This window comes from Excalfactoria chinensis, chromosome 2, assembly GCF_039878825.1.
Source record: "Excalfactoria chinensis isolate bCotChi1 chromosome 2, bCotChi1.hap2, whole genome shotgun sequence".
Classification (NCBI taxonomy): domain Eukaryota; kingdom Metazoa; phylum Chordata; class Aves; order Galliformes; family Phasianidae; genus Excalfactoria; species Excalfactoria chinensis.
In genome coordinates this window covers 134,656,942-134,670,728 of record NC_092826.1, presented here as the reverse complement: position 1 = coordinate 134,670,728, position 13,787 = coordinate 134,656,942, and the positions used below count along the sequence as shown (strand labels likewise).

At 39.0% G+C, this 13,787-nt stretch overlaps 1 protein-coding gene across 5 annotated transcripts in view; it reads left to right on the top strand.

Annotated features, from left to right (window-relative positions):
• DPP6 (dipeptidyl peptidase like 6) overlaps positions 1-13,787 on the top strand; it is a 447,472-nt gene that overhangs the window by 404,859 nt on the left and 28,826 nt on the right. For all 5 annotated transcript variants that reach the window (XM_072328927.1, XM_072328926.1, XM_072328923.1 and 2 more), the window contains exons 11-16: positions 2,141-2,264; positions 2,763-2,801; positions 8,794-8,901; positions 9,467-9,558; positions 10,758-10,805; positions 12,879-12,997. In XM_072328927.1, coding sequence (XP_072185028.1) covers positions 2,141-2,264; positions 2,763-2,801; positions 8,794-8,901; positions 9,467-9,558; positions 10,758-10,805; positions 12,879-12,997 — 530 coding nt within the window. The remainder of the gene's footprint in view (positions 1-2,140; positions 2,265-2,762; positions 2,802-8,793; positions 8,902-9,466; positions 9,559-10,757; positions 10,806-12,878; positions 12,998-13,787) is intronic.

The following is a 13,787-nucleotide window of genomic DNA, read 5'->3' as shown; positions in this document are numbered from 1 at the left end:
AATAGAATGTCGTTTCAGAATCATTTTCATCTTAAAAATATTTCATTCTGAGCATTTTTGCCAGATTTTTTGCAATTCCATGCTTTGCTGAGAGAAGAAGGGAAAAAAGTTGAAGAACAACAGAGAACGAAACAAGCAAACAAAAAAGGTTTACTATTTAATGTCTAAATGGCACTTTAATTTCAATGAAAGGCACTGGACATATAACAGTGAACTGCTACATCAATGTCTTTCTCACATCACATTGGCATCTCAGATGTCAAATGAGGCACTCCCCTGAGTGCCGAAGTCGTAAGAAATACATTCTCCTTCCCTCAGCTCCCATAAAATCCAGACTGGGTCAGACAGCGCCTGGAAAATGCCCCGCTCCCCTCCGTTGGCTGCCCAACCAGTGCAGCTCTCAAAGTGCAGATGTTTACAATTAGCTGAGATGAATCACACCTTATTGTCTCGTTTTCCTCTGCAAAATGGGAGACATAAAATTTAGTTGTCCTACAGAAGAGATGTAAGGAGAAGTAAATTAAAGACTCTGAGACTAGAATAATAAGTACTCTACGAGTACGTGCCATTGTCTGCTTGCTGGGTGTCTACAGGCTTCACAGAGGCTACAGACAGAAATTGGGTCTCCATGCCCATCTCCGGGGCAATAGAGAAGGTATATATGTGACATAAAATAATAATTAAAAGTTCCTGAGCAAGAACCGTGGCTCCTATGTTCAAGCAATGACAAGGATATCGAAATTTAATATATATCTTTCAAACTTTAAATTGGATTTATGGAAAAAAAATAAATGCTCCGAGCCACAAATGTACTGAATTCAGCTTCCTTTTCAGGGTGACTGAGTCTTCTCAGTTCATTGTGAAGGGGAAGAAGAGGTGGTTTTACAGTTTAATTTTGCTTCAGTGCCTTTTTTTTCCTTCTCAGGGCCTATGCTCTCTCACTGATAGAGCGTAAAATTACGATTTTATTTCAAGCACTGAATTTTCAGACTGCTGTTTTCTCACCTGGAAGTATCCTTCCTCTCAGTGTGGTGGATGCTGTTGTAAAGGCCTTTTGTTATTTATCCCCAGCCAAATTCAGGCACTAAATGTTACAGAAAACTACAAAATCGATTCCCAACTTGTTATTTTGCTAGAGAAGCGTGTCTTTGTTGCTTTTGCCCTTTTTCTTCAGTATATGCAGGAGTGCTTGCCAGTACGCTGAGTACTCTCCAGTGACACAGCACATTAATTCCAAAGGGAACAACAATTCCTTATACATATTTTATAGCAAACAAATGAACTAATAAATTTTTATAGACTGTGTGCTTTGAGAAGTTGTATTATAACTTAAGGGTGTCTTTGGCCCGCTCCGCCTGTTGGTGTATTAGAGCATTACTGGCTTTGTCTGCCCAGCAAGAGCTTTACCCTGAGACTGCAGTACAGAGGTGGACATTTGTGAGCACCTCTTGGAAAGTGACCATCATTTATTTGTGATCCTGGACTTTCAAGCCCAGTCCAAACTAAGTGTGTTACATCAGTCAATATTACATATTGCTGAATCTTGCTATGTTTTCTTGGGCAAGATATTGCTTACAGGACTGTGCAGCCCACAGTAGTGATTCACTGTGGGTGTTACTAGAACCTGAATATGTCCAACAGCAGAGAATGGCGTAGGGAGTGTGGGATGACATTTTTAATGATGTAAACTGTCACATCTCTACTGACTTCTTTTTGACAACCAGTTGTTACTGCTCCGCTGAAATCCAGCACCTCTCTAAACCACATCCTTTGTGCTGTTGTCCTTCTGATGCAATACGTGTGGATCAGAGACATCCAGAGATTGTTAACCCTTCATAACCATAAGGAGCCCTACCATTGGTGGTGATGGGTTTCAGAAGGGCAATTGTTTGCAATTTCTTTTCCATCAGTGCATAAATTTGTAACTCCAGGCATTACTGTCCTTCTTGGAAGACTGAATAGCTTGAAAAGTTCTTTATCTCTGCCTGTGGGTCTTGGAAAATGACTTTCAGAAGTGGAAGATAAAACACCTTTACATCCCTAAAAAGGTCATTGTTAGGGGTTGAAATCCATACATAAAGAAGCCCAGAGACATCTAGACTCACTGTTTTAATAACCAAAAACACCTCTGTGTTTTCAGGGACTATTACATCACCATGGTAAAGTGGGCTACCAGCACCAAGGTGGCAGTGAACTGGCTGAACAGGGCCCAGAACTTCTCCATCCTGACGCTGTGCGATGCAACCACGGGTGTCTGCACCAAGGTAGGGATAAGAGCCTGGAGGTTGTTGGCCACCTACACCTGGGGTGAGAGTGTACCAGCCATCTCACTTGGGGACGTGTCCACTGGAGCATATTTATTTAGGCAGAGAATATAAATGATGTTATTAATATGTTATAAATTATGTAATTAATTGTAGTTAATTAATGCCTTCAGTGGATATACTAATGTAAACGTATTCATAATTAGCAGACACCATCTTTTAAACCAACATGAGTAATTCTGTAGTAGAAAGGAGAGATATGCAGTGGAGTGTATCTGTCTCTGTGCTTAGATATGCTACGCATCGAGCATAGTCCAGAGTCTTTTCTTAACAGCCTTTGTTTCAACCTTTATTACTAACAGATTCTATTTCTTTGGGGAATAATGTGACTTTGTTCTTCTGCACAGCTTTTCAGGTTCAGTCCAACTGCACTTTGCACTGATAAGCAACATGTAATACATGCCAGGAATGTTATTTAATGATCTTGTTTTGTTTTAGAAACATGAAGATGAAAGTGAAGGTTGGCTGCACAGACAGGTAATAGCGATCTCCTCTTTGTGGTCAAACTTTTGGCCATTTTTTTCTTTTATTTTTTGTTTTTCTACCGAAGAACAAAGACAGATTTCTAGAAATAAGAAAGATGCCATGGTCTGTGTTATGTAAAACAGTTCCCCAGTTATAAGAAAGCATGATGTGCCTCAGGTGTCACCTTCTCTAGTGTGCACAGAGCTCTCAGCCTAAGATTTACTGGAGCTTAAGAGACAAAAATCAGATGTTGGTGGTAATCTGCCCATTCATGGAGCAGCCTCAGAGGTAGTCCTTCAAATCCTGCTCTGAGACTGACGGTGAGACGCAAGGACTGTGGTGGTTGTTTTCTGGTCTTCTAGACTGGAAAGAAGTCTAATGTTGAAAACAGTGTTTAATTAGAAGAGCCAATGTCCATTTCCAGTCAAAATCATGCAGATGGGATATTAAGTCACTGAAGCTAAATTTGACAGAATTATCTGTTACTCTGCAGCTGTTAGCAAATGTAAGAATGGTTAAAAAAAATGATATTAAATTGTCTGTGGGGCAGCTGACGGCTTACATGAATCCCAGAATGAGGAAAAACTGTCTGGTTAAGTATAATATCCTGTTTTAACAGACATTCATTTCACATAATCCACCTGACGCTCTCACTTTTGTCTCATATAACTGCTTTGTGTTGCTATGTGCTGCCTGCCATCCTCCAAATGAAATAACACTAAGATGAAAGTAAATACCTATAAATTCACTAGGTATGTACATACATAATGAATTTAAAGCCCCAAAAGATTTTTTATTTATGGAATGTTTCTTTTTTTTTTTTGGGGGGGGGGATTTTTTTTTAACACCTGCTTATAGATTTATATGCTGTAGATTTTCAGCATGTAAATCTCTAGCTCATGTATAACGCTTCCCCAGCAGGCAGTTTATGAAGGGATCTCAGATTTGATTAAGCTGCTCTTTAGAGAGAAGTTGCTGATATGAACTCAGACACAACAAAGAACTGTTTTTCATGGAATAGGTGAATGCCAGACATGGGAGTATGTCACATAAAGATCTTGCACTGCATTTTCAGATTTAAAATATATCCCATTTTTGTAGCGGCTTGCTTAAAAGGTTCAAGAACCTGTAGAAACAACAATACATCAGTTCACAGCAAGAGCAGTGTTTTTTTCTGTTCTATGTCTGTCCTCCAGCATTGGTCTATGTCTGATCCAGATTAAAATTGATTTTACACAGGAAATAGATTTTGTGCTCCAAGCGTTTCAAGTAATCTTTTGCTGTACTCAGGTATAGAGTGAAAATGCTGCCAAAGTATTCTTTGTGTTTACGCCACCTGTGTTAGCTTAAACTGACCGAATTTTGTATCTTTTTTTAATTTAAAAAAAAAAAAAAAAGTATTTCCAAGAGTTATTTTATTTAATAAATCTGAGATTTTTAATCCTTTTCTTGCTATTTACTGGGACCTCCATTCTCCTGAAGCCCAGAGAAGTGCATTAGAAGAAATTGTGCTTTACACTGCTGTGCTTCGATACCCATTTACCTATTAAACATACAAGCATTAATAGATGGTGTTTTGTCCTGAATAACTATTAAAGGAATTGCCAGTTTCTAACCAACCTGTTCCATGGACTTAGTTTGTATTACTGCAAACATCGTATACCTAGTCTGAGGTCAGAAAAGTATGTTTATTATGACCAATTGAGTCAGGTATTTCATTACTGAATGAAGATAACTCTTGTTATGGATGCTTTGGATGCTTTTGATACTATTCTTCAAAGGCTTTTTATGAGTCTGAAGCAATACAGAACTTTTTCACCTATGTTTCTGACAACAAAATGACTTAAAATTCCAGTTTTGACTGAACATATGATTACTAGAATAATTGCATTTTCTGTATTTACCTTTAACTCTATGGCATATTAATCTAAAAAAATTGGAAGGTTATTTTCGTGCCATGGGTGTCAGAGTATGAGAATAATGTGAGAATGATGTGAAAATGTCAATTGTTAGTGCAATTCCCCCAGCCTCTTTAAGAAGATGAATCACACATTTGGCAGCCTCTGAAGGAGACCAGAAGTGTGACTAAGCTCAGAAAGAAGAGTCCTTGGTTGATATATTTCATTTTACGTGTGGGCCAAGGACCCAATTCAGTCCTGTAGTCAGCATTGTGGTCATAGTGGGCCTTGAGTGTGATTCAGCCCCCCCTGAAGAAGACATCAGCGTGTTCCGTTGGCCAAACCATCTGATAATTAACCCAAGCATAAATCAGAGAATATAGATGTTTACATCATTCCTTCAAATACTGCTTCGCAGTACTCCAGGCACATCATTTAAAAACTGTACAGTAACTTTACCTTTTACTTTAAGTTCACCTTCCTAGATTTTCCTAGAACAGATGCAGACTTCACAGTTGGCTGGGGGAGAGAAAAAGCTGTGAAATAACAGAAGATACTAAAAATGGGCATGAGCAAATCTCCGAGGATAACGTAGTTGACTTTTTGTCAGCTGTCTGAAATACTGGGACTTTTGACTTAGGGCACATAACTCACAATTTTGATTTCTATTTCTTTTTTTCACAGTAACTGTTCGTTAACTCCATGAAATTTAATAATCTATACATGGAAGGTCATAGTAAATGATCCTCTGTTCCATTATGGGCTTCAGTGCATGAATGAATTTTATTCAAGCCCCAAAACGTTGGAGAGCTCTCTTCAACACAGGCCAATAACAATATTGTTGTCACTGTGTGGCTAAACAACAGGATTAATTACTCAAAGTGCAATGAGAAATGCACACATTCCTCTAGAAAATGTCTGTAATTCCTTGTCAGATGATATGGCCAAGATTTTCAAACCTTTTGATGAAAAAGAATGCGTACAAGTCCACCAAAGATACTTAGGGATTATGGAAGATCTTACTGCTTTTATTTATATCCTTCAGGTTCTCTGCTGAGTGTAAAAACCAAACTGGCCTTGTTTCATACCTTTGCTTAAACATACAAATTCTCTGAAACGAGAGTTACAGCTGTAGAAAGTTTTGTTTGTATTTTTGTAAACAAGCCACTTCTAGTTAGCAATTATGATGGTCATATAAAGATAAGGAGACAGCAAAGGAGAATTTTCTACAGCAACTGGTGTAGATAAACTTTACTGGCATTTTAACTGGATTATTTACTTAATTGTGAAGGTGAGCTGAATAAATTTAATTATAAATCAGGGCGCAATTCCAACTTCACACAAAGCTGTGGGTTTTGACAGTGATGTCAGTGGAATCAGGAGATTGACGCAAAATAGCTTGTAGACATATAACTTCTGAAAGTGTCTGTGTGGGCTGGCTGGCCTCCCCTGAGCACCTTTGGACTCCGTTTTGCTTTGCAGTCCTCCTGTTCTCCCAGTGTTTCAGGTCAGCTCTGTTTGAAAAGACTTATGCTCTGTCAAAAGGTAGAGATGTGATAGGACTAGAGGGAATGGTTTCAAGCTACGGCAGAGGAGATTCAAGCTGGTCATTAGGAAGTATTACTTCTCAGAAAGAGTGGTCAGGCACTGGAATGGACTGCCCAGGGAGGTGGTGGAGTCACCATCCCTGGGGGTGTTCAAGGAAAGACTGGATGTTGTGTTGAGGGACATGGTTTAGTGGGAGCTATTGGTAATAGGTGAACGGTTGGAGTGGATGATCTTTTAGGTCTCTTCCAACCTTGGTGATTCTATGATTATGTGATTCTACGTATAAAACTGCACATGTTTCTTTTACAACTCCCTTGTTTTAATTCCAGCAGCATGGTAGCTCAGTAATGATTCTATAACAACTAGTTAATAAAATGAACTTCTTTAAAATAAAAACAGAGCTTGTACAACCTTATAAGCAAGATCGACTTTCACCCTACAAAACACTTGTCATGAAACCACCCCATAAGTGACCTGGTGCTACAAAAGGCAGGCAAAGGTGCATCGTTAAGATGAAGTAGAAGACTTCTGAGAAAGGGAAAAGCCATCAGTGGAGTGATGGCAGAGGACTGGGTTATTCAGATTAACTGCTTTCCTTTTCAAAACTTGAAAGTGAACCAGAAAAACTTCTCAAAGAAGTGTTATTCACAATCAGTAACACACAGAAGACCAAAACTTAAGCCAGGTTTTAAAGAGTCCCTCCAAAAGCACATTAAGCACTGTACTGTGGAGGAGCAGGAAGCAGGGAGGACATTGCACGGAGAAGCACAGATGGACCAGCTGGGAAATGCTTCCTGCAGAGCTGAAGTGTGGTGGTGTTTGACCCACACAAATCATATCAACTGCAGCTCAAGGCAAGCTCGCTTCCTGATAGCCCCCAGCTTGCCATCCAGGATAAGTCACCATCTCTGTCACAACCTTAAACAAGGTTTTGTCTGCACTAATGAGTTGTCTTTCCAACAAGAACACGCGAAAATCTGTCCCATAGCATCAGGCAAGTGATAAAGCCTGATGAAGGGATGAAGTCTAAGTGAACCTCAAATAAATCTGCAGAAAGGCTGCTCTCACTGGCAGAAACATGCTTCTGGAATATATAATGCATGAGGCACAGACAGAGAAACGAGGGGTGAGCTCTCTGACATGTACCTTCGTTCTGGTAGAACAGCAGATTTGCCCATGTTGTTTTTCAAGGAGTTTTCTTCTGTCATTCAAGACATTTGGAAATAATGTTGTTTCATATTTCAAGTTTCTGTACAATGTCAGAAACAAATGATGCCATTATTTCATTCAGCGAGCTGTAAATGGGAATATTTTAAAATATAATGAAATCCTTAGTGGGCGAAAATAAGGGAAGCAAGCAGTATGAACACCAAGCACAGTGTTGCTAAAACCAAGAAATAGTGGAAAATAATTAATCAGTGAAGAGATGGTAGCAAATTAATACACAGAAAGAACTTTATGAAAAATAAAAACACTTATTTTTGCCATGTGCATTTGCATCAGCCTTAAGTCTCCTTGTATAGTGAAATTCTGGTTCGGTGCAGAGCTAAAGCAGAAAGCTGAGGTTTAGTAAACACTGGGCCCAGAAAAGGCTCAACATTAACACCCCTGTTAACACAAAGGGGCCATAAAGATGGGTCAGTGCAGGCAGGGCTCAACTGGTCTCCAGGAAAGGTTCAGTAGAGGTTCAACTCATGTGTTATGAGCTATATTCATCATTCTATTTTCTGTATTCATCTCATCTATTCAACATGCAAAGGAGCTTCAACCAGCACATTCCCTTCACACAGAGTTACTGTGCCACACCGTATGGGCCATCCTTCTGCCCTCCCTTGTAATCTGCTGTTCAGATCTCTCTTGCACTGGAGATGTCCCACATGCCTTGGAGTTCCTCTACAAAAAGGAAAACAAAGACACTTCCAGGAACTGCTCACTTGCCATATGTGTGCATTGAGTTGCTCGCACCAAGTCCCTTCTATCTCAGGTTGAATGTTTCAGTCACCCGGTAAAAGTCAATCACCACCTTCACCTGGGAGCTCTGTGTCAAAGGCAGTTTGGCAAGAATAGCCTTCCCCTCATAAATGCTTCAGCGAAATAAATAATTGTCAGTGAGCAGGAAAAGGCAACAGCTGCTGTAGTATGCTGGTAGTTGTGTTTCCTCGAAGACAGGAATAGATCATTTCTTCCAGCAGAGTAAACAAGGTTTGACATACTTGTGCCAACGAGCTTCACATCATTTCTGAAGGCTTGACTCCAGCTGCTGAGAGCAGTCAGCTGTATGTATGCGCTCTTGGCTTTGCAAATGAAAGTTGACTTTACACCCAAGGGTCCTTCCTTCTTGCTCATCATCCTGTCTTCCCCCAGCTGAAAGGTGTCAGCTTCCCAAGAGCACAGACATTGTAGTTTCCAAAACATTCTCCAGTTCTCAGTGGGTTTATTCCGCCTGCCTCGGGTTGCTGTTAAAGGGCACTCTCTGCTTCACTCTAAATTAATTTCAGAGGGCTTGGTAGAATGGATCAATGTAGTGGTAACATAATCCTTAATTTTGCTGTTTACAGAATGAAGAGCCAATTTTTTCCAGGGATGGTCGGAAGTTTTTCTTTGTGCGAGCCAGTCCCCAGGGAGGACGCGGGAAGTTCTACCATGTTGCCATGTCGACGTCACAGGTGAATGGCTCTCTGCTACTGCCTTGTGCACACCTACAGCAGAAAGCAATGAAAGCAGAATCTGTGCTCATATCAGAGGGATAAGGTGGTGCAAGGGTAGAATGTTGGACTTGTGCTTGAAGGAAAGCATTCGGTGATTGCACATAAAACAATACCAATTTCTGACTGAGTTACTTTGGATAAAATAGTTTACCAACTTTCTCTTTTCAAACAGTATCACTGCTTTGCTTTGTTTTGTTTTTTAATGCCTTCTTAGTGTAAATAAGTAAATCCCTTCACTGCCGTAAAGGATTAATCTGAAGCCTGTGGACATGCCGGATTAGAGGAAGGGATATGAAGCATTTCTATACTGAATTTATCCTGTTATCTTTAGAAGAGTTGTTTTGACTCTGCATTATTTATATTTATTTGGGGGAGCTGGTGGAAACTGCAGGTGCTTGGTAACCCTGAACAGGTAGCAGAGTCTAAGCAGCTCCCTTCATCAGAACAGAAACATAAAGAGAAGCTTTGCTTAGATAGCTTATTTTAAGAATAAAAACATCAAATTGCCTTTTATTTCTGGCAGCCCAACAGCAGCAGCGATAACTTGGAGTCCATCACATCTGGCGATTGGGATGTGACAAAGATATTGGCCTATGATGAAAAGAGGCATATAATGTAAGTAAATTTTGGTGTGACAAATCAGTCATCCCGTGCTTAGCAGCAGGCTGTTGGCTTAGTTACAGTGAAGTGTGTGCATCTGAAATAGACGTCTGAGCACAGGAGATGGAGATAAGACAGCAGCCTCTGTCTCTGCTTTGGTTTAATCTCCTGCACCATTGCATAGAGTTTGTCTTAGATTTATTTTCTCTGTCCACTTCAAACCTTTCCTTCTGTGACCATAAAATGCAGGATAATTTTCTATAGAGGGGTGGTTTGTCCTACAGCAACTTCAGGTGTTAAGCTCTGAAAGAAGGAGGAGTATTTTCATTGACCTACCCAATTTTAGAGAGAGTCCTTTATTGACCTTCAGATATATCTGTGCATTATAGGAACAGTGTTTGGTTAGAATACACACACACACACACACACACACGCACACACACACACACACCCCAAAAAATACCTTGTCATTTATGCTTGTAAAATAAATTCTGTGTTATTTATTATACAGAAAGAAAATATTTCAAATTTTTTTTGGACTCAAAATGCCACATAGAATCATTTGCATGAAGAGCCTTAGTTAGATAGAAGATTGACTTTTTGGTTTCATAAGGTCATTGAGACATCTGAATAATGGCTCTGTAATATGATGAACTTTGAATGATCGTTAAGAACACAGCATAAGGCTCCTTCAAGGTGTTGGATACCCTCAACTACTAGTAACTCCAATATGAAAAAATGGTCATTATGACTTGGTAAAGCAGAGTAACAAACTCGCGGCAAAGCTCTTACCTGTTTTTTCACAGTCTACTCAAGTGGAAAATACCATGTGCAAATTTTGCAATCAAAATATACATTGAAGCAAATGCAGCTTATTGGGAAAAGATCAGCAGGGCTGAATGTCCTATCCTCCTGTGCATTTTGCATCAGATTCTGGTTAGCTCACTGGGAAAAGAATAAAAACAGAGTAAAAACTGGTTCCAGAGAGTAAGAAAACTTGCTCAAAGGTAATTTTGCACTGTAGACTTTGATGAGAAAATGGAAAGGCTGTTACCTTTATCACTTGATACTTTTTTGATTCACCGTCATCAACAGTCTGTGACCTACATTTTGCCTTTGCATGACCAAATGACTCTGTGAATGAAGATGTTATGTATGATACTTGTAAACACTCCTACTAATTCAAATGTCTTTTTGTTGTTTTGGCTTTAAAGTTATTTCCTGAGCACGGAAGATTTGCCAAGAAGGCGGCATTTATACAGGTCTGTAGTTTGTTAACTTCACATACAGAGCATGAGTCACTTATCTGATTGTCTTTAGCGGCATTGCAGCACCTTGCAGCGTATCACTGGAACAGAGCAGCGTAATGGTGGTGAACAGAATGACAGACATCTGGAAATGGCTGAAATTTAGCAATTTTCTCATTTTCTTGAAAATTTAAGATTAGTCTGAAGATTGATAACCTGTCGTAAAACTTTCCAACAGAACTGCTTAACGCTTGAAAGAATCCAGAATGACACAAACCACAAATAGGAACCGTTTCTATTCTTCCAGACTGCAGTTTTCATTAGAGTTTAATAGCACACCTCACCTGTTCAGGAAATTGAAAAGAAAAAGCAAAATGCTATGTTTATACAGATGTTTGTGAGTTCTTTTTGTTTCGTTTTGGGTTTTTTTTTGCAATTCTAGATGACTTTAGTGTCCTCAAATACCAGTACAATGAGCAGAGGTTAGTTTATGGCCAGCTATAGGTAGTATAGCTATCAAGAAGTATTGCAGGAATAGATAATAAAAGAGAGGAAAATCAAATTCAGATTACAACTACTTGGGAATCATTATTTCCTTTTAATTTTCTTCTCAATGTTTGTAATGAAGGGCAGGACTGATGATGGCATTGTTTGATAAGGGACTCTCAGTACATTTGTCCTTTCTGACATGTTTTCATACTTCTTTTTCCTCAATGGGAAAGAGACTGGAGAAAACCGTATTATCTGCAATTCAATTCAATCATGTTTTCCTTCTGTAACCTCTATGCCTGTTTACTGCACTCCACACTTTTTTGGGAGTAGTTCAGCTTAGTGTTCATTTTCTTAAAGAAAAAAGGTAAAGGAAAAAAAAAATAAAAAGGCCATATCAACTGTTAATTTCTAATGAAAGATGCAATAGGAAGTCAACTGAGTCCAGGTGCTACTGCTCAAGAAACCTTCCTAACCTCATTTCCCACACTGGTAATGAGGAAAGAGGGAAAGAGATGCACAAAATTTGAACATCCTCAACCTTACATTTATTACCCACTGACACTGGCCTTACTTAAAGGATTTGATTTTCTCTGCTGGGTAGTTTGATTCTCTCTTGTCCTTGTCCAAAGGAGTCAGTTCGGAGGCATCATGGGCCTATGTTCATTAACCAAGGTCCACTGGAGATAAGGCAACTTGTATCAAATGACAGTCTGATTTTGTTGGAGGTTTTTTGCTTCCTTTTTTGGATCTGATTTAATAGATTGCAAGCAGAATGATTTGAAAGCCAGAAACATGATCTCAGCCTAAACAAGATCCCCAGAGCATCTCAGTTGAATCTTCAGTGGCCCTAAACAAGTTGTCAGCTTCACCTCTTTCTACCTTGAAAAGGCAGTAAAATCAGTCACCTGCCTCACAGGAAAATACTGGAAAGAAGTGTTGTGAGGCTGCAAAATGACATAGCAGTGCAAAGCTGTATTTAATAATATTTGCTAATGATCTATAATTCCTTCTTCATACTGACAGTAACAAAGTCTTTCATAGAATATGGACAGGCCACATTACCTTCATCAAAAACAGACTCCATAAAGCAATGTTTTTCTTTCCACTTGGACATTATAACAGCAACTATTTAAATTCCCGAAAATACTTTCAGCCCCAGAGGCAGCTGCTAGCAAATCAAACCAGTGAGGCAACCAGTAAGAAACTTCAAGAAGGCAGTTCCAGGTCTTTATTGCCTGCTATAAAATGAATTGGTGTAAAAACACTACTCCTTTTTTTGTTTTTTCATGCTTTCATTGACTAAATTATAGCTTCCTCTTGTGGAATTGCAACTATGATCCTGCATACCCACCTGACCTTGCAAAGATAGACATCGGTATCCGTTTATATACTGTCCATTCAAGCAAAAAGAAAAAGAAAAAAAGCCATTACTGCTATTTAAACTCAGCCAAATGGAAATACTTTGTCTCTTGCTAATGTTGGGCACATTATATTTATGTTCTTGTTCTGTAGTAAAGTGAGATTCAAATAATGTTGCTTCCAGATAACATTTGCTCAGTGACCTTCACAGAATTATATTAACTTTTTTTTTTTCAGTGCGAGCACAAATGAGAAATTCAACAGGCAGTGTCTGTCTTGTGATCTGATTGAAAACTGTACCTATTTCAGTGCATCATTCAGTCACAACCTGGAATACTTCCTATTGACGTGTGAAGGTACGTGGGAATTGGTTTTGTGGTTGTTATGCCTAGGGATAGGATTAAGACATGGATATCTTCAGATGGACCTGTGGGTAGTTTTGAAAGACTGACCCTGAGTACCTGGATGACTTTACTTTTGAAGTTTTACTCTTAATATTTTTTTTATTTTATGTGTTTTATTTTACTGTTGTTTTTAAATGGTAAGGCAGATGTGTGAAACCTGTTTCTATGTACATCTTCCTACTGAAGTCAGAGGTAAGTCCTTTCAGCCAGTCCAAGCATCCTTAAGTTAAAATAAGACAAGAGGAGATAAAACATTAGAAAATTTGTGAGAGAGAAACCAGTGAGATGGGATCAACCATGGACGACTGAGTTCCTGACATGTTAACTCTAAAATGTGCTTAACAACAAAAAATATAGATGGACTGTATTTTGTGAGACGTTTATACGTAGACTGAAAAGTACTTGGTGATACAGTGTAATGAAGTAGCATTGTTGGTACAATGGTTTAATTAACCTAATGGACCACCTGCAGATCTGTGAATCTATAGGCATGGAAGCTATATGTAGAGACTTGCCATTTCCCACTAAATATTCAGTGCTGCAGTGAATGTTAGTATGTTTATGAAGTTTATCTCTTGACAACAAAAGACATGTATATTTTTCTTCTTGTTTTTATTTCAGGAAAATTGCCAGTAGATCCTGGAAACAGTGTCCATTTCCTTTCACCAAAATAATTGTTTTGCTGTAATTAGAAGCACCTGTGAATAACAGCATTAAGTTTCTAAAGGGTCTCATCAACTGT